We start from the raw sequence: 20672 nt of genomic DNA on the forward strand, positions 1-20672 counted from the left end.
GGGGCAAGCCCTACCCCGTTCACCGTCTTCTGCATTTTGTTCCTGGTTGTGCACAGAGAGTGGAGATAATTCTCAAACTTTGAGAAAACGTGTTCCTCATCGAAACGTTTAAAAGGCACCAGCTTATCACTTTTATACCATCCTAGTCACTTTGCTTTGAAATGAATGGACAGTGATGTACAGTTTTTGCTATGTGGTGACCGGTTTTAAAAGTGCTGACTTTTTCATTCAGTTTTGCTGGAAAAGGGGGCCTGTAGATAAAGTCAGTTCTTGCTTCCCCAGAATCACGTTAAACATGGCTAACAGTGTAGGTACAGAAGTGTAGTTAGTTGTGCGTTTGTGATTTTATTACTCTCCTATTTGTTTGGAGTTAATTTGTAGTGTGAGAGGTAAAGATAAAGAACATCTAAAACATTTTTTGTTAGGTGGTGCTATGGAGAAAAAGCAGAGAGAAGGTTGGAGTGCAAGGTGTTTTGCTGTTATAAATATCTTGGTGAGGGAAGGTTTCACTGAGAACGTGACAGTTGAGCAAAGATCTGAAGGGGGTGAACGAATGAGCACTGTAGATATGGGACTAAGGAAGAGCGTTCCAGGCTGGGGGAACGGTAAGTGCAAAGGCCTGGAGGTGCAAGCATACTTGGCAAGCGCAGATGGTGTGGTTGGAGTGCAGAGAGCAGGGAAAACGTCCTAAGAAGTGAGGCTGGAGCGGTAATGTGGATGCGGTGGGTGTGTAGGCTGTTGGAATGTTTAAGTGGGAAGCCACATTTTAGAAAAAGTACTGAATGGTTTATTTGGAGGTAGAAAAATAAGCCCAGAATTTCCTCCTTCCTAAGGATGTAGAACATTTAATAGAGCTCTGTTTGAACAAATGTCCAGTGCGTAGGTCGTGTTTTTTCTTCCTTGTTCCTACTCCTTTCCTTTCCTTTCTTTTAGCTGTATCTGGGCCAAGAGATGGCCTTTGCTTATTAAGGTTTGCATGGACAGCAGCTAAACAATCAATGAGAAAAATCAAAAGGGAAAAAAGATCCTGGTTATCAACTTATATTGTTTAGGAATTCAAATTCAGAAAGACAAAAACCGTCTATAAAAATTTTAAAGGAATATACACTTTCAGGATTGAGAAGAAGCAAAGACCCGACTGTTGAGTAGGTGTTGAACATGCTGAAAGTATTGGATGGAATTTGAATATCAGTCTTTTTTTCACAGACTGTTGGATTGGGTGGATTCTTGGGAAAATTCATCATGTATTACCTTCTGGATTTAGTCTCATCAACCTGTGAAACACAGCAAGTAGAGAAAAAGAGAAGTAGAACATGAAACGTGGCAACTGATCAAAAGTCTGCTTGGGAAGCTGAAACGTAAGTAATAACTCGTCCAAGGAATAGATAGAAGCCAGAGTTTCTGAACCTTGGCACTATTGACAGTTTAGGGTGTTTAAGCAGCAATCTTGCATCTCTCCACTAGATGTCAGTAGCACGCTGCAGTTGTGACAAATGAAATGGTCTCCATATAATGCTAAATCCAACTTCTTTTGTTGTTGTTGTTGTTTTTGTCCGGAGGGGCAAAATCCTCCTCTTCCCTCTTCCCCACAAGTTGAGAATCATGTAAGTAATACCCTCATGTATATACCTAATTTATTTGAATTAGTCTTCCCAGCACAGCCCGAAAGAGAGAGGAGGTGGACTTTAGGTAGGACAGGGAAAGTGGATACAGATCAAGGGAAGTTGGGGGTGGTACTGGAGTTCAAGAGATGGCCTGGGTGAAAGGATTGCTATCCAGGGGAATGGCAGTGAAGGCGTCCTCCCTTCAGCATGGGCTTCAAAGTGGAGGTGCCCGTATCACATTTGGTGTGGCTGGGGACAAGATACAGAGCTATGGACACAGACTGAGGGTGGGCAGCTCAAGCTGGGGCAGGCTGTAGGGTAGAGGCTTTTAGTCCCAATGCCGTTCCAGCTCTAGCAGCATCGTGAGAATGGAGACATTGGTGGCCAGGATGATCCTCAAGGAGGCAGAGCCTGTGGTGGTGTGTAGACAGCAATTAGCAAGGACTTGGGCTGGGGCACCTATAATAGTAGTGAATGGCAGGAGCTATGGCTTGGCTTGATTCAGGGTACATGAGAGAGCCCCGCTGGGCACTTGGGGGGAGCTCTAAATCAGGACACCGACTGAGGTTCTGTCAGTCATTTCCATGGGAGTAACAAGCTCCTGAAATTCAGCTGTCAACTTAAAGCTGTCAGTTACTGCTTGGTAATCCCTGGATATGTTCATTTGTAAGCTTGGCAATAGTATCTTTAGTACGAAAGAGCATCTGTTTTCCTGGATTTGCTGCTTGTTGTTTTTCTCTGCAAACATCCAGGCTGTCACACATTTTAGTTTTACTGAGCTCCGGGAAGTGCAGAGACCTCTTCCAGAGTTGGGAAGGATGGGAGAGAGAGGTGGTATTAGGTTATAAGACACACTAAGTAAATGTGATCTCTGGAGATTGTCAAACACATCTCACACAAACACATTACATAATCCAGAGATTTATTTTACATTAATGAGCTCTGCTTTCTGGGTACAAACGATGTATAACAATACCTGGGAAAAACTGCCTAGTTGAGAATTGACCACTTATCCAATAATTATTTACCTTTAATATTTCTGACTCGGGGAGTTGGCAGTGGTTAGACTTACTTAAGTACCTTACAGCCTCCTCCCACCAACACAAGCACTTTAAGTTATGTTTTTGTTAATTTAATAAATCTCATGTTTTAGTGATAAGGAAATTGTGAAAATTGCTTCTATGTAACCCTGATGCCTACCCCTCAATGATATAAATTTTGCTCACTTCATTTCCTATAGAGTTTCAGTAGAAATCCAAAGCCTTGCCCAATATTTCTGGGAATTCCCTGGGGACTTGTATTTTCTGTGGATTAGGGGTCTGCACCAGGAAATACAGGCAGCCTCCAGAATCTGGAAAAGGTACCAAAGGAATTGTCCCCTAGAGCCTCTGGAGGGAATTTGACTGTGCCAACACCTGATTTCAGGCCAATGAAACCAATTTCAGACTTCTCATCTCTACAACTGTAAGATAATAAATGAGTGTGGTTTTAAGCCACCAAGTTTGTGGTAATTTATTAGAGCCACATAGGAAATTCATACATCTTCCTCCCAGACACACACAAGAATGAAAAAACAATAACATTGGTTCCTTAATTTTCCTTTTAAAAACATTATTTCTTGTGCATTGTCTATTAATAAAATGTCATAATCAAAGATGATTGCTACAGACCGTCTCTCAGATCCTTTAGCACCCTTTTCTTTTGTTTTGTTTTTTTTGTTTTTGCGGTACGCGGGCCTCTTACTGTTGTGGCCTCTCCCGTTGCGGAGCACAGGCTCCGGACGCACAGGCTCAGCGGCCATGGCTCACGGGCCTAGCCACTCCGCGGCATGTGGGATCTTCCCGGACCGGGACACGAACCGATGTCCTCTGCGTCGGCAGGCAGACTCTCAACCACTGCGCCACCAGGGAAGCCCGTAGCATCCTTTTAATATTTCTTTTTTCTTTTTCTTTTTAACATCTTTATTGGAGTATAATTGCTTTACAATGGTGTGTTAGTTTCTGCATTATAACAGAGTGAATCAGCTATACATATGCATATATCCCCATATCTCTTCCCTCTTGTGTCTCCCTCCCTCCCACCCTCCCTATCCCACCTCTCTAAGTGGTTAGAAAGAACCAAGCTGATCTCCCTGTGCCATGTAGCTGCTCCCCACTAGCTATCTGTTTTACATTTGGTAGTGTATATATGTCAGTGCTACTCTCTCACTTCGTCCCACTTTACCCTTCCCCCTCCCCTTGTCCTCAAGTCCATTCTCTACATCTGTGTCTTTATTCCTGTCCTGACCCTAGGTTCATCAGAACCATTTTTTTTTTTAGATTCCATATATATGTGTTAGCATACGGTATTTGTTTTTCTCTTTCTGACTTACTTCACTCCATATGACAGACTCTAGGTCCATCCACCTCACTACAAATAACTCAGTTTCGTTTCTTTTTATGGCTGAGTAATATTCCATTGTGTATATGTGCCACATCTTCTTTATCCATTCATCTGTCAAAGGACACTTAGGTTGCTTCCATGTCCTAGCACTTGTAAATAGACCTGCAATGAACATTGTGGTACATGACTCTTTTTGGATTATGGTTTTCTCAGGGTATATGTCCAGCAGTGGGATTGCTGGGTCATATGGTAGTTCTACTTTTAGTTTTTTAAGGAACCTCCATACCGTTCTCCATAGTGACTGTATCAATTTACATTCCCACCAACAGTGCAAGAGGGTTCCCTTTTCCCCACACCCTCTCCAGCATTTATTGTTTGTAGATTTTTTGATGATGGCCATTCTCACTGGTGTGAGGTGATACCTTACTGCAGTTTTGATTTGCATTTCTCTAATGATTAGTGATGTTGAGCATCCTTTCATGTGTTTGTTGGCAATCTGTATATCTTCTTCGGAGAAATGTCAATACCAGCAAATGACTGAATCAATAGCACTTCAAACAAAATGGCATAAAACAAGAGAAACTACTTGGCACAGTTTGACAATGAATTAAATTTCAAACATCTTCATGGGGAAAGCTGACCTTTAATTGACTGTGTATTTGTTTTACTATCTTTCTTACTAGATTGTAAGCTGCATGAGGTTTGGGGAAAATGTCTGCTTTGTTTCACTGAGGGGTAGCAGAATGTGCCACCCCCAAATATGCCACCTTGCCATAGGATTATTTTGAGCTAAAGGCAGTTGAAAAGAAGCAGATATAAGGAAAGCTCTCTGCTCTCCCCCATCTGCCTGAAAAAAATGTCTCTCCTCCTCTACCAGGAATGACAGAAGTTAATCACCTGAGACAACTCTAGTCTCTAATCAACCCAGAGACACAAACAGAAAAATATACATCACAAACCTTATAAGCAGGCTATTGTCTTCCATTAGTTTCCCTCATATACTTGCCTTCCTATAATTTGCCACTTAGAAACTAAAGTTCTTTGCCTTTACCTTATCACTTCTCTAAAAATGTATTGTTTGTTTGTTAGAATGCTGTATAAACCCACCCCTTTGAATTACTCATCACTGGGTACTCCCCTGTGTATGCCTGATGCAGTGTTAATAAACTTGTTTGTTTTTCTCTTGTTAATCTGTCTTTTTTCAGTTAAGGCCCAAGCCAATGAACCTAAAATGGGTAGAGGAAAAAGAATTTTCCCTCCCCTACATCACCATAGTATTTTTGGTATCTAGCACTGAAAACTATTTATTGATAAAATGAATGAACTGAACATTTTATTTTATGTAAGTCCAGTGGTTTTTTTTAAATAGATCTTTATTGGAGTATAACTGCTTCAGGATACTGTGTTAGTTTCTGTTGTACACCAAAGTGAATCAGCCATATGCATACACATGTCCCCATATCCCCTCCCTCTTGAGCCTCCCTCCCATCCTCCCTGTCCAGCCCCTCTAGGTGGACACAAGCACCGAGCTGATCTCCCTGTGCTATGCTGCTGCTTCCCACTAGCTAACTACTTTACATTCAGTGGTGTATATATGTCGATGCTACTCTCTCTTTACCCCAGCTTCCCCCTCCCACCCCATGTCCTCAAGTCCATTCTCTATGTCTACATCTTTATTCCTGCCCTGCAGCTAGGTTCATCAGTATCGTTTTTTTTTAGAGTCTATATATAGTTAGAATAAAGTATTTGTTTTTCTCTTTCTTACTTACTTCCCTCTGTATGACAGACTCTAGGTCCATCCACCTCACTACAGATAACTCAATTTGGTTTCTTTTCATGGCTGAGTAATATTCCATTGTTTATATGTGCCACATGTTCTTTATCCATTCATCTGTCAATGGACATTTAGGTTGGTTCCATGTCAAGGCCAGTGTTTTATTTGCTACAAATCTACTCAACAAACTTTCTTTTTTCTACTACATAACATTCACAGAGAAATGGTTCTTCTGTCTGCTCCTCTCTCTCACACACACACAGAGACCTGTATAGTCTGTTTCACTATTTTCTCAATACAACCAATGTTTTATCAGGTTTGAGTAATTGTTCAAAGATTACATCATTGCAGTGAATTACATAATATGTTTCTGAAAGCAGCAAGCAGAAAAGATGATTAGTATATGTTGACATAAAATCAAGTGATAGGTAAGAGTGGTCCATATTTCAATGCCTACGGGTCGGTCACAAGCACAGAGTTCTCCAAGACAGGAACCAGCCTCAGGGCCTGCTCGTAATACTCCAGGGCTTCATTCATTTCTCCTTTTACTTTGTGGATGAACCCAAGGATGCACAAGCTTTCTATATCTGATGCATCTTTCTGAAGTTTCTTTAAAGCCAATTTCTTCAAAGAACTGATACTTTTATTCCTTCCTAATGATGCGTTTTCTATTTTTACTGCTTTTAAATAATGGCTGATTGCATCAACTTCAGATTTTTTTTGATATTCCAGAAATCGGCCGTAGTGGAAGTGTACCTGTTGCAGCATATGTTTGTTGAGTGCTTCCATGCATAACACCTTTTGATAAGCATCTTCAGCTTTTTTGTGGTCACCTGCTTCTGTGTACATTTCTGCCAGGTCTATGTAAGCAAACTCAAATGTGGGCTTTTGTTGCACAGCAAATTCAAAATGATATATGGCTGATTGTATTATTCTGTTGACGTTTGCTTTATCCTGTCCTTTAGGCTGCCAGTTTGTAGCTTTCTTTATTTGGATGATTTGTGCCTTGTAGCAAAGCCCCATCTGGTGATGCAGGAGGACAGAGGAGGGTGTTGCTTCCAAGGCCAGTTTTAAGAACCGAAGAGCTTCACCCAGAGAGCCTTTTCTTCGGTAAAAGGTGGCAATATATCGGAAGACATAGATCTTTGAAGACGCGTTGGTCAGTGCTTCTTTAATGTATTTTTCTCCTTCAGCTTCTTGTCCTACAGCTTGAAGCTTCAGGGCAAGGAGAACCTTAATATATGCATCTTTTGGATTTAGCCTGATAGCCTGTTTTAGGGTATTCAGACAAAATGCCCCAGGACTTCGTTCTTCTTTGTGAAAGCTCTCCAGGCGATAGATGGTGATTGCATACCCAGTGCTGAATTCAGGGTTTTCAGGGTCCTCTTCCAGAGCCTTTTCAAAGCAGACCTTGGCCCGTTCATAATTCTCTCCTCCACATTTCAGCAAGGCCCATCCTTCCTCACAGTCCATCTGAGGACACTCCATTCTGTAGCTGGAGGAATTTGCAAGCTTCCTGCAAGTGTTCTTCACCTCGTCCAGGTAAATCTGGGCTTCTGCATGTCGGCCCATGTGGTAATGCAGCCAGGCATAGTTGCCCCAGGTAACCAGACTTCTCACGTCTGATTGGTTGCCATATTCTTGCAGGGTTAAGTCTTCAGCTTCTTTCAAACTCTTCAGGGCTTCCTCGTTCTGGCCTCTCAGGTGTTTCACATAGGCCAGTAAGTTGTATATTCCTATGTTGTATTTGGTGTCTAGGAACTCAATCTGGTCCAAGACCCTGTTTTCTAAATCAGGTATTTCATCGTCTTTAATGACCAACTCCCATGTAAAGTGACATCTCAACTGTTCCAGCTTATCCTTGATCTGATCTTCATCAGCATTATTACTTTAAAAACAAAAGCAGATTTTCTTTGTTAGGTGACAAAGAGCCAATAGAAATAAGCCAGACAAAACACCACATATTTAGAGCTTAGCCTTGAAAAGGGCACGCCTGCTTTGATCTTCCTTTGAGTTCCTGTATTTCTAAGATCCATGTGGCCTTTGAATGCAGTTTGCTTGGCTTCATACACTGGCCCCAGCACTTTCTAGCCATGCAACCTCTCTGTGCTTCAGAGTCTCCTTTGTAAAGTGGGGAAAATAATAGACTTATCACACTGGATTTGGTGAGAAATAATAAGCCTATCTATGGAAAGCACTTAGAACATACATATTTCATGCTATGTAAGAGTTTCCTGGGAGATTTGTTCAAGATGTGGAGTAGAAGGACATGCGCTCACTCCCTCTTGTGAGAGCACTGGAATCACAACTAACTGCTGAACAATCATCGACAGGAAGACACTGGAACTCACCAAAAAAGATAGCCCACATCCAAAGACAAAGGAGAAGCCACAGTGAGACGGTAGGAGGGCCACAATCACAATAAAATAAAGTCCCATAACCGCTGGGTGGGTGACTCAATCTGGAGAACAGTTATACCACAGAAGTCCACCCACTGGAGTGTAGGTTCTGAGCCCCACGTCAGGCCTCCCAACCTGGGGGTCCGACAAGGGAGGAGGAATTCCTAGAGAATCAGACTTTGAAAGCTAGCAGGATTTGATTGCAGGACTTTGACAGGACTGGGGGAAACAGAGACTCCACTCTTGGAGGGCACACACAAAGTAGTGTGTGCATCGGGACCCAGGGGAAGGAGCGCTGACCCCATAGGAGACGGAACCAGACCTACCTGCTAGTGTTGGAGGGTTTCCTGCAGAGCCCAGGGGCAGCTGTGGCTCACTGCGGGGACAAGAACACTGGCAGCAGAAGTTCTGGGAAGTACTCCTTGGCGTGAGCCCTCCCAGAGTCTGCCATTAGCCCCACCAAAGGGCCTGTAGGCTCCAGTGCTGGGTCACCTCAGGCCAAACAACCAACAGGGAGGGAACTCAGCCCCACCCATTAGCAGACAAGTAGATTAAACTTTTACTGAGCTGTGCCCACCAGAGCCACAGTCAGCTCTACCCACCACCAGTCCCTCCCATCAGGAAACTTGCACAAGCCTCTTAGATAGCCTCATCCACCAGAGGGCACACAGCAGAAGCAAGAAGAACTACAGTCCAGCAGCCTGTGGAAGGAAAACCACATTCATAGAAAGATAGACAAAAGGCAGAGGACTATGTAGCAGATGAAGGAACAAGATAAAATCCCAGAAAAATAACTAAATGAAGTGGAGATAGGCAACCTTCCAGAAAAAGAATTCAGAATAATGATAGTGAAGGTGATCCAGGACCTTGAAAAAGAATGGAGACAAAGGTCGAGAAGATGCAAGAAATGTTTAGCAAAGACCTAGAGGAGTTAAAGAACCAACCACTAGAAGAATCAAAGAACAAACAAACAGAGATGAACAATACAATAACTGAAATGAAAACTACACTAGAAGGAATCAGTAGCAGAATAACTGAGGCAGAAGAACGGATAAGTGACCTGGAAGACAGATTGGTGGAATTCACTGCCATGGAACAGAATAAAGAAAAAAGAATGAAAAGAAATGAAGACAGCCTAAGAGCTGTCTGGGACAACATTAAATGCACCAACATTCACATTATAGGGGTCGCAGAAGGAGAAGAGAGAGAGACAGGACCCAAGAAAATAGTTGAAGAGATTATAGTCAAAAACTTCCCTAACATGGGAAAGGAAATAGCCACCCAAGTCCAGGAAGCTCAGAGAGTCCCAGGCAGGATAAACCCAAGGAGAAACATGCCGAGACAGATAGTAATCAAATTGACAAAAATTAAAGGCAAAGAAAAATTATTGAAAGCAACGAGGGAAGAACGACAAATAGCATACAAGGGAACTCCCATAAGGTTAACAGCTGATTTCTCAGCAGAAATTCTACAGGCCAGAAGGGAGTGGCACAGTATGTTTAAAGTGATGAAAGGGAAGAACCTACAACCAAGATTACTCTACCCGGAAAGGATCTCATTCAGGTTTGACAGAAAAATCAAAAGCTTTACAGACAAGCAAAACCTAAGAGAATTCAGCACCACCAAACCAGCTCTACAAGAAATGCTAAAGGAACTTCTCTAAGTGGGAAACACAAGAGAAGAAAGGACCCACAAAAACAAACCCAAAACAATTAAGAAAACGGTAATAGGAACATATATATCAAAAATTACCTTAAATGTGAACAGATTAAATGCTCCAACCAAAAGACACAGGCTTGTGGAATGGATACAAAAACAAAACTCATATATGTGCTGTGTACAAGAGACCCACTTCAGACCTACAGACACATACAGACTGAGAGTGAGAGGATGGAAAAAGTTATTCCATGCAAATGGAAATCAAAAGAAAGCTGGGGTAGCAATACTCATATCAGATAAAATAGACTTTAAAATAAAGAATGTTACAAGAGACAAGGAAGGACACTACATAATGATCAAGGGATCAATCCGAGAGGAAGATATAACTATCAAGATCAATAAAATAAAGATCAATAAAACTAAAAGCTGGTTCTCTGAGAAGATAAACAAAATTGATAAACCATTAGCCAGACTCACCAAGTAAAAGAGGGAGAGGACTCACATCAATAAAATTAGAAATGAAAAAGGAGAAGTTACAACAGACACTGCAGAAATACAAAGCATCCTAAGAGACTACTACAAGCAACTCTGTGCCAATAAAATGGACAACCTGGAAGAAATGGACAAATTCTTAGAGGGGTATAACCTTCCAAGACTGAACCAGGAAGAAACAGAAAATACGAACAGACCAATCACAAGTAATGAAATGGAAACTGTGATTAAAAATCTTCCAACAAACAAAAGTCCAGGACCAGATGGCTTCACAGGTGAATTCTATCAAACATTTAGAGAAGAGCTAACACCCATCCTTCTCAAACTCTTCCAAAAATTTGCCGAGGAAGGAACACTCCCAAAGTCATTCTATGAGGCCCCCATCACCGTGATTACAAAACCACACAAAGATACTACAAAAAAAGAAAATTACAGGCCAATATCACTGATGAATATAGATGTAAAAATCCTCAACCTGATACGAGCAAACAGAATCCAACAGCACATTAAAAGGATCATACACCGTGATCAAGTGGGATTTATCCCAGGGATGCAAGGATTCTTCAATATACGCAAATCAATCAATGTGATACACCATATTAACAACCTGAAGAAGAAAAACCATATCATCATCTCAATAGATGCAAAAAAAGCTTTTGACAAAATTCAACTCGCATTATGATAAAAACTCTCCAGAAAGTGGGCATAGAGGGAACCTACCTCAACATGATAAAGGCCATATATGACAAACCCACAGCAAACATCATTCTCAATGGTGAAAAACTGAAAGCATTTCCTCAAAGATCAGGATCAAGACAAAGATGTCCATTCTCACCACTATTATTCAACACCCAAGACCCAGAATACTAGCCTTAATGGGTAAATCATTTATGAATCTAGTATAATGGTTAAAAGACAAAAGTTTAAAAAATAACTATAGCTACAGTAATTTGTTAATGTATACACAAGGTAAAAATATACAAATTGTGCCATCAAAAACATAATCTGGGAGGATGAGAGAGTTAAAAAGGTAGAGCTTTAGTATGTGTTTGAACTTAAGTTATCAGCTTAAAATAAACTATTATAAATATAAGATGTTTTATATAAGGCTCATGATAACCACAAAGCATAAATTTATGATAAATACACAAAAGATAAAGAGAAAGGAATCCAAGCATATCATTAGAGAAAGTCATCAAATCACAGCAGAAGAGATGGAGAGACGAAGGAAGGAAAAAAGTAACTGCAAAGTAACCAGAAAGCAATGAATAAAATGCTATAGTAAGTCCATAACTATCAATAATTACCTTAAATGTAAATGGACTAAATCCTCCAATCAAAAGACACAAAACGGTTGAATGGATAAAAAACAAGACCCAACTATATGCTACCTTCAGCTTTAAGGACACTCATAGACTGAAAGTGAAAAGATGGAAAAAGATATTCCATGCAAACAAAAAGAAAGCAGGCTTATATTGGACAAAATATATAATAAGAGACTATAATAAGAGATAAAGAAGACTATAATAAGTATAATAAGAGATAAAAACAAAGACTATAATAAGAGATAAAGAAGGTCATTGTATAATGATAAAGGGGTCAATCCAACAAGAGAATATAATATCTGTAAATATTTATGTACCCTACATATGAGCACCTAAATATATAAAGCAAATATTAATAGTCCTGAAGGGAGAAATAGATAGTAATACAATAATAGTAGAGGACTTCAGTAACACATTTTCAACAATGGAGAGATCATCCAGATAGAAAATCAATAAGGAAACATTGGACTTAAATGACACATTAGGCCAGATTGACTTTATATGTATATCTATATAGATATATGGATATATGGATACACACACACACACAAAGAACGTTCCATCCAACAACAGCAGAATGAATACATGTTCTTCGCAAGCACACATGGAACATTCTCCAGGATAGAGCATATGTTAGGCCACAAAAGAAGCCTTAATACAATTTAAGAAGATTGAAATCATATCAAGCATCTTTCTGACCAGTATTATTCAGCCATAAAAAAGAAGAAAATCCTGCCATTTGTGACAACATGGATGGAACTTGAGGGCATTATGCTAAGTGAAATGAGCCTGACAGAGAAAGACAAATACTGCATGGTATCACTTATATGTGGAATCTAAAAAAAAAATTCAAACTCATAGAAACAGAGTAGAAAAGTGGTTGCCAGGGGTGGGAGCAGGGAATAGAGAGAGGTTGGTAAATGAGTACAAATTTTCAATTATAAGATGAATAAGGTTTGAGGAGCTAATGTAAAGCATGGTGACTACAGTTGATAACACTGTGTTGTGTAATTGAAATCTGCTAAGAGGATAGAACTTAAATGGTCTCATCCCCCCACAAAAAGTACATGAGATGATGGGTATGTTAATTATCTAGGTGGGGGACTCTTTTCACAAGGTATACATATATCAAATCGCTACAGTGCACACTTTCAATATCTTACAATTTTGTATGTCAATTATAAAATGAAGAAAAGAATTATCTTAGAAAATCTGTTCCCTTTTTCTTCTATATAGTTTAGGTACATGAAATACTTGGTCCCCCGCACGCCCTGCAGATTTTCATTACATATTTATTGTGAATTGACATGTTTACATGTCAATTCTGTAATTGATATGTTTACGACAATGTAAATATATTTGACTGAGTAGATAAAAATAAAACATTTAAAGCTAAAACTCCATTTGCCAAGCTTTCCTCACTTACTAATTTATCTCATGTGTTTTTCTTAGGTAGCTGCACTCTTCAGTTTATTATTTACATAAATTATTTCAACACCTTCCTATTATTTAAATATATGCTAACACATTTTTACATGCTCTAAGACTTTTTTTAAATATCTTTATGGAGTATAATCGCTTTACAGTGTTGTGTTAGTTTCTGCTGTATAACAAAGTGAATACATGTGTATACAAAGTGTATATATGTATACATATATCCCCATATCTCCTCCCTCTTGGGTCTCCCTCCCACCCTCCCTATCCCACCCCTCTAGGTGGTCACAAAGCACCGAGCTGATCTCCCTGTGCAATGCAGCTGCTTCCCACTAGCTATCTGTTTTACATTTGGTAGTGTATATATGTCCATGCCACTCTGTCACTTCGTCCCAGCTTACCCTTCCCCCTCCCTGTGTCCTCAAGTCCATTCTCTATGTCTACGTCTTTATTTCTATCCTGCCCCTAGTTTCATCAGAACCATTTTTTTTTTGTAGATTCCGTATATATGTGTTAGCTTATGGTATTTGTTGTTCTCTTTCTGAATTACTTCACTCTGTATGACAGACTCTAGGTCCATCCACCTCACTACAAATAACTCAATTTCGTTTCTTTTTATGGCTGCATAATATGGTATTGTATATATGTGCCACATCTTTATCCATTCATCTGTTGATGGACACTTAGGTTGCTTCCATGTCGTGGCTATTGTAAATAATGCTGCAATGAACACTGTGATACATGACTCTTTTTTTTTTTTTTTTTTTTTTTTTGCGGCATGCGGGCCTCTCACTGTTGTGGCCTCTCCCGTTGCGGAGCACAGCTCCGGACGCGCAGGCTCAGTAACCATGGCTCACGGACCTAGCCGCTCTGTGGCATGTGGTATCTTCCCGGACCGGGGCACGAACCTGTGTCCCCTGCATCGCAGGCGGACTCTCAACCACTGCGCCACCAGGGAAACCCCATGACTCTTTTTGAATTATGGTTTTCTCAGGGTATATGCCCACTAGTGGGATCGCTGGGTCATATCGTGGTTCTATTTTTAGTTTTTTAAGGTATCTCATATGTTTTTGAAAGTTGCTTTAAATACTCTCTCTCTCTCTCTCTCTCTCTCTCTCTATATATATATATATATATATATGTACAGACATACATACTCTATCTCTATATATACACATATAGTGTATAAAATTTAATAAATTGCTGAATAATAATTCAAATCTTTAAGGGAACAAGCAAGCAGGTAGGATGCTGGCTGAAGTAAAGAGAATGTCTAAGTTCAGGTGAAATGTGGAGAGTTGAGTGCCCTTCCTACCTGGAGATTTGGTATCTCATTGAAAGAATCGGGGAGGTAAGAGCCCTTTGCGCCCAGGAAGAGATTTCTCATGGGCTCACGCTGCAGCTGTGACCAAAGCAGATAAAACCAGCATTGCTAGTCCTTAGGAAATATCCAGAATCAACCCATTTTTTAAATTAGTTTCTGCTTTATAACAAAGTGAATCAGTTATACATATACATCTGTTCCCACATCCCTTCCCTCTTGCGTCTCCCTCCCTCCCGCCTTCCCTATCCCACCCCTCCTGGCGGTCACCAAGCACTGAGCTGATCTCCCTTTGCTATGCGGCTGCTTCCCACTATCTATCTACCTTACATTTGGTACTGTATATTAGAATGAACCCATTTTACAGTCTTTCCTCCTTCTCCTTTCTGCTGACCCTCCTGGATGGTGGCATTGCCCACACACCCCATGGTAGTTGGCACATCTCCTTCCAGGACCTTGTCAAAGCCATGACTAGAGTACAATCTTGAAATTCGCAGAAAGAGGCCCTGTTTAAATGGTAAAAGTAGGAGTTTCAAGGGAAATCTCTGAGGCAGCTTGACCATGGACATTGTGGTGATGCTTCTGTGGAGCATATGACTCTGTGAAGGGCCAGGCAGACCTCATGCCCAGTTAGTTGTTCAGGACAGGGACAACCCAAGGAGCCCATCACTTCAAAAAGTGAGCCAAGGAACTCTCCAGAGCAGTGCTTCTCACACTTTAGTGTGCACAAGGACCAAATCACCTGAGGATCTTGTTAGAATGCTGATCTGGATTCAGTAGGTCTGGGATGCTGCCTTGGTAGCAACCTCCCAGGGGGTGTTAGATTTGAACCACACTGAGTAGCAATGTTCTGGGAAGACTTCACTTTGGGGCAGTGAATTCCGATCACCAGTTTCTTCTCCCTAAAACATCCCTTAAAGAGGCAAGCCTTGCTTTATGTCAACATCCCACCCCTCCCACTCCCTACCCACTTTGGGCTTCCTCCACTCACATTTATACACGTACAATGCAGGAAGCATTTAGTGTGAGAATGAAGTACCTGCTGTCCCCTTTAAATACATATTTCTTTCCTAGGCCTTCTTTCTGATCTGTTCAATCAGGATTTCCCAATGCAGGGCCCAGTAATTTGGTTCTAATAGAGCACTCGGGTCGGGTGTGGTACAGGGAATCTGCCACGCAGTCTGAGAGGCTCTGTGACACTTACTCCCTGTTTATAGTTCACACGGGAAGTCTGGCAGGTCGGTAAGAAGATGGTTTGTGTAGACATATTCTCCAGTGCTGTCAGAGCACATTTCAAGGCAAAAGCGACTTCATTACGAAGTTTCATAGTGCTGAACTAATCCTTAGCACATTTGCTGAGAAGTCAGCATGCTTTTAAAATAACCACAGGAACCATAACAAAACACACAAAGCTCTGATTCTGTCCTTTCCAATATAAGAAACAAAAGGGGGACCGGGACCTGCAGCAACTTTCCTCCAGGCCCCAGCTCTCACTGACCAGATTTTGCCTGAAAGGATCTGAGCATGCCCTCCTAGGCTCTCTCAACATCCCTTCCCAGCTGCCAGCTGCCAGCTCTGCTGGGAGCACATCCCTCAGCACCTGACTCTGTAAATCAGGCAGAGCCACAGAAATCAAAGTGCATGCACTGGTAAGATAGATTAGATAGATGATTAGTGAAATGCATATTTAATCTACTAGCAAAAACGGAATCAGCATAATTCAGGAAGTTGCTCTCAAGAACAAGATTTGGGAGAGATTCTCAACTTCCTGTCAGAGAACCAGGGAATATTTACTTCATGATGGCCGTTTCCCTGCAGTTCTGAAAAGCTGGGGTTCAGGCCGATTTTATTTTCTGCTGTGGGCTGCAAGCAAATGCAGAGGAGGTTTCCACTCAGGATGCTAGCTGTTAGGTCTGTGCTTTTATAAAATGGAAAAGGAAAACAAAACTGAGGCAATGCTATCAAGATTCCTGCTGAGGAGGAACTGAAACTGAACATGCAGAGCTGAGCTCAGTTCTCCACTGGGAGTACCATTCTACACAGACTCTGCAACTGTGCTTGAGAGTTAGAAAGAAGGCATTGTGGATGCCATACACATTATAAGCCCTCCTCCCAGAGATTCAGATGCAACCTAGGGGTGGGCTTGGGCTCCGGACTCTGCATTTTCACAAGCACCCTGGAAATTCTGTTGCAGAAGTCCCTGTATCGTGTTTTTGAGAAGCATAGTCCTGGAGGTATTTTGTTTTGTTTTTTGTTTTCTTTTGTTTTGTTTTGGCAGTATGGTATGCGGGGTCTTAGTTCCCCCACCAGGGGATTGGACTCATGCCCCCTGCAATGGAAGTGAAAAGTATTAACCACTGGACTGCTGGGGAAGTCCCTGGAGGTATTTTGAAAAGCAGTTTCCCATTTGTGGGAGATCATGTAATGTATCAAACAGTGATTCAGACATCTAGAAGAAAGGAAAATAACCACAGAAAGCCTGGACTTCGGTTTTCTCTTTGACCAGCTCTGGGATATTTCTTGAATCACACCACAGCCTCATTTCCTCATTTCTAAAATGGCCTGGAATAAATTTCCTTTTTTCTTCCATCCAAATGATAGGAAACTGTGCCATAGGGAGATCCACTTTTACCTTCATGTCAGGTGTGGCTCTGGGCACTCTAAGGACTGATCCTCCCTCTCCAAATAGGGACCCGAGGGTCCAGACCTCCCAGTCCCTGCCCATCCTCTCTAATGTGAGCATAATTAAAAGCATTAATACATTTCACCCGTTTGGCCTTTGTACCCAGAAGAAGCTCAGCCCTGGAGTTTGGCACCTTAGTAATGACCCTGCTCTGACACACTTTCTATATGACTTCTCGGCCAAGTAATTTGCCCTCTGAGACCCGTTTTTCTCATCTAAAATATGAGGCTAATAAAAAATAATAGCGTCCCCTTCCTTGGGCTACTGGGAGGATGATAATAGATGATGCGTGTAGAGCCCTGGACAGAGTGCACTTCCAACTACAAGGAAACTGTTACTGCCATGATCAGTGGCATATCAGTGTTATAATTTTAAGTGAATTCTGGGTGTGCAAAGGGGCCAACAGAGTTCCTCAGTGGATGGGGCATAGGAGGGCACTCATTAGCCAGCCAGCAGGTATGAGGTGTTTCCCCAGGTGGCTTCCCCGTTTGGAAATTTTTAGCACAGCTGAGAAGGAACAGCCTAACTTGCCCCTGTTCCTACAGCCTCTGAGAACAGGGCACCTTGATGTGGGCCTCCGTCCAGCATAGTCCAGAGAGCCTCCCTCAGACTTCCTCAGGTCCGTGGCTCTGGACACACCCAAGCACAGATCACTGCCAAACTTCTTAGGCAGACTGGCTACCGAGGCACTGGGTAGGGCTAGGTTTCTCTGATCAACTCATTCATGTAGTTATGATTCACATCACTCATGACTTGAAGCCCATCACATAGGGGAAGTGACCTGAGGCATTTAGCAGTGAATTCCTCTTATCCACCCCGTCCCCAGACACAAGCCTGCAGAGCATTTGGGAGCCCTTGGATCGCCCTGTCCTCATTCCCGGAATGGTCACTAGGATGCTCCCTCCCCAGCCAGTCAACCCTTCAATCCCTTCCCATAGGTGTCTGATGGGAAAGTTTTCCTTTTCTCTCAGCTGTATTTTTCCTGAGGCTCTAACTGATGTTAGAACTCAAGCAGGTCTATATGCATCTTTGAAAATCAAGTTTACTAAGATTGTACTTTACATATAATAAAATGAACCCATTTAAAGTATAGTTTGATGAATTTTGACAAATGTATATACCCATGTAACCACCACCACTATCTCCCTATAGACTATTTGCATCATCCCCTGTGTACCCTCCTGGTCAAGCCCAGTCTCACCCTCTACCATCCCCGGGCAACCATTGCTCTGCTTTCCTTCATTAGAAATTAGATCAGTATTAGGAAAGAGATTAGGTCATTATGTTTTTTTTTTTTTTTTTTTTTTTTTTTTGCTGTACGCGGGCCTCTCACTGCTGTGGCCTCTCCCGTTGCGGAGCACAGGCTCCGGACACACAGGCTCCGCGGCCATGGCTCGCGGGCCCAGCCGCTCCGCGGCATGTGGGATCCTCCGGGATCGGGGCACGAACCCGTGTCCCCTGCATCGGCAGGCGGACTCTCAACCACTGCGCCACCAGGGAGGCCCGGTCATTATGTTTTGAAGAGAAATTATTTTCTGCTGCTCACAAGTTCTCATTACAGGGATAAAAAATAAACTCTCAGCTTCCAGTTTGTTTTCATATAAGAAATGGAAAAGATGTCTATCTGTAAGGATTGTTTTTTCCACTTCCCACCTTGAAGTGATCCAACTTTCAGGGCAAAATTCCCAACATGGGTTGCCTTTTTACTACCAATTTCATCTTTCATAACATCTGCTGAAAAGAAATGTTTCCTTTTAAAATGACAAGAAGAAAGCCTCTTAGTTCTTTCAAAGAAAAGAACAGAAAAAGCCTCAAAAGAGTAATTTGCTTAGATCTGAGTTTGAACCAGCAAACTTCGTACCTGATTGGATCTAACCACTCCTGCCAAGCCTCCCTCACATCCAGCTCCTGGCTCCCAGCTCCACCCGTGAAGCTTAGGGAGTCTGAGTGCACACACCAGAAAAAGTCACAGAAATAAAAAGTACCCCTATTGGTAAAGGCATGTTTAGTCCACAAGCAACAGGACAACTCTGGAACTTGCCTGCACCCAAGAAGCTAAGCTTACAATTTGGTTTCAAGATCGAGGGTGCTTGCAAGGTATCTCACTGACCTCATGATGGTGATCTGTTCTCTGCTGTTCTGAAAAGCTGGTGTCCAAGCTGATTTGCTCTTCAGAAGTCTTTCACGTCTACCTCAAGGTAAGTACTGAAGGAGCTATAAAAGAGGGATGTGGGGTGGGGAGAATGCATCAGCTGATGCTTTCTCCCAGTCTCTGAGTGACTGCCTTTATGAAAGGGAAGAAGATTTGGAAAGTGAAACTGATTTCAAATCAAGAGGAGGAAAAGGAAACTTAAGGGTTTCTGTCATGATTCAGTGGAAGTAAATCATTTAAAAATCATGACTGGGGACTCCCCTGGCCATCCAGTGGTTAAGACTCTGTGCTTCCACTGCAGGGGGCGTGGGTTCCATCCCTGGTGGGGGAACTAGGATCCCACAGGCCTCGGGGCGCAGCAAAAAAAAACACCAAAAAACAAAAAAACCCGGGCTCCCAGGAATCTGACCCTAACTCTAGGGTGGGTCCCAGGAAATTGCATTTTTAATGAAGTCTGTAGGAGATTCTGATGTAGGGGTTTCTGGGAGCACATATTGTGAAAGACTGCTCCAGAAATATGTTGTGAAAAGTAACTTCGTCAAGTCAATTTACTTGTGGGAGACAATTTGCACCTTGAGACCTGGATTTAATTCTGTGTGTTATTTACTAGCTCTGGGATTATCCATGAGTCAAATCACTGAGCCTGATTTTTTTTTCCCCCATGCTAAATATAAGAAGCCAAGCCCTGGAGTAAACCCTGAGCACTTTCAATCTCTGAGGTCTAAGGCAAGCAAGCTGCCTAGCTGATAAATTTACATATTTATGCTTCAAGCTCTGAAGGCGTGATAATACTCTGAGAGATTTTTTTTAAATAAAATTTTCTATGATGTAAATATCCGTGAAAATATAGGGAATATAGTTCTCATGGCTGATTTGAACATGAAAGACTTGTCAATTGCGTAGGAGAAAGGCTCCCTCCATTCTGAAGCTGCAGAAGGTGAGAGAGATGCTTGTGTAACAAAACGGACACCTGTTTGTTTTTTCCCAACAATGGGAGTACCATAAGATACTTCAAGTTCAGAGACTGTGTTATGTCCAACCAGAGTAACCTGCAACTGGGAAAGTCTGTAATTCTGTTGGTTGTCTGACTTAACAATTTGTTATCCTGGTAGTGATAAAGTGACATCCCTTTATATCTTATAGTGTCACCCAGGTAAGAGGGGCCCCTGCTTTTGGCCCTGTGCTTTAGAGGGCCCACATACCACAGACACACAAAATGTAAATTTGTTAAGGAACACAGGGCATCTCTGTTACTGAGAATCCGGTGCTTAATCCTGGCATAGTGAGACTTGCAACCTTAAACGTCCCACATACCACAGACACACAACGTGTAAAATTTTTAAGGAACACATGGCATCTCTGTTACTGAGAAACTGGTGCTTAATCCTGGCATAGCGAGACTTGAAACCTTAAACATCCAGCCCAGGGAAAATGTGTCTCTATCTCT

At 41.9% G+C, this 20672-nt stretch overlaps 1 protein-coding gene across 1 annotated transcript; it reads right to left on the bottom strand.

Annotated features, from left to right (window-relative positions):
- Positions 1-3707: 3707 nt before the first annotated feature.
- LOC132492646 (interferon-induced protein with tetratricopeptide repeats 1-like) lies at positions 3708-19338 on the bottom strand. Its single transcript, XM_060102377.1, has 2 exons — positions 19184-19338; positions 3708-7648 (listed from the first exon to the last, which is right to left on the bottom strand). The coding sequence occupies exons 1-2, from the start codon at positions 19186-19188 to the stop codon at positions 6214-6216; spliced, it is 1440 nt and encodes a 479-aa protein (XP_059958360.1). The 5' UTR covers positions 19189-19338; the 3' UTR covers positions 3708-6213.
- Positions 19339-20672: the final 1334 nt, after the last annotated feature.

The sequence above is a fragment of the Mesoplodon densirostris genome, chromosome 1 (genome assembly GCF_025265405.1).
Source record: "Mesoplodon densirostris isolate mMesDen1 chromosome 1, mMesDen1 primary haplotype, whole genome shotgun sequence".
NCBI classification, from domain to species: Eukaryota; Metazoa; Chordata; class Mammalia; order Artiodactyla; family Ziphiidae; genus Mesoplodon; species Mesoplodon densirostris.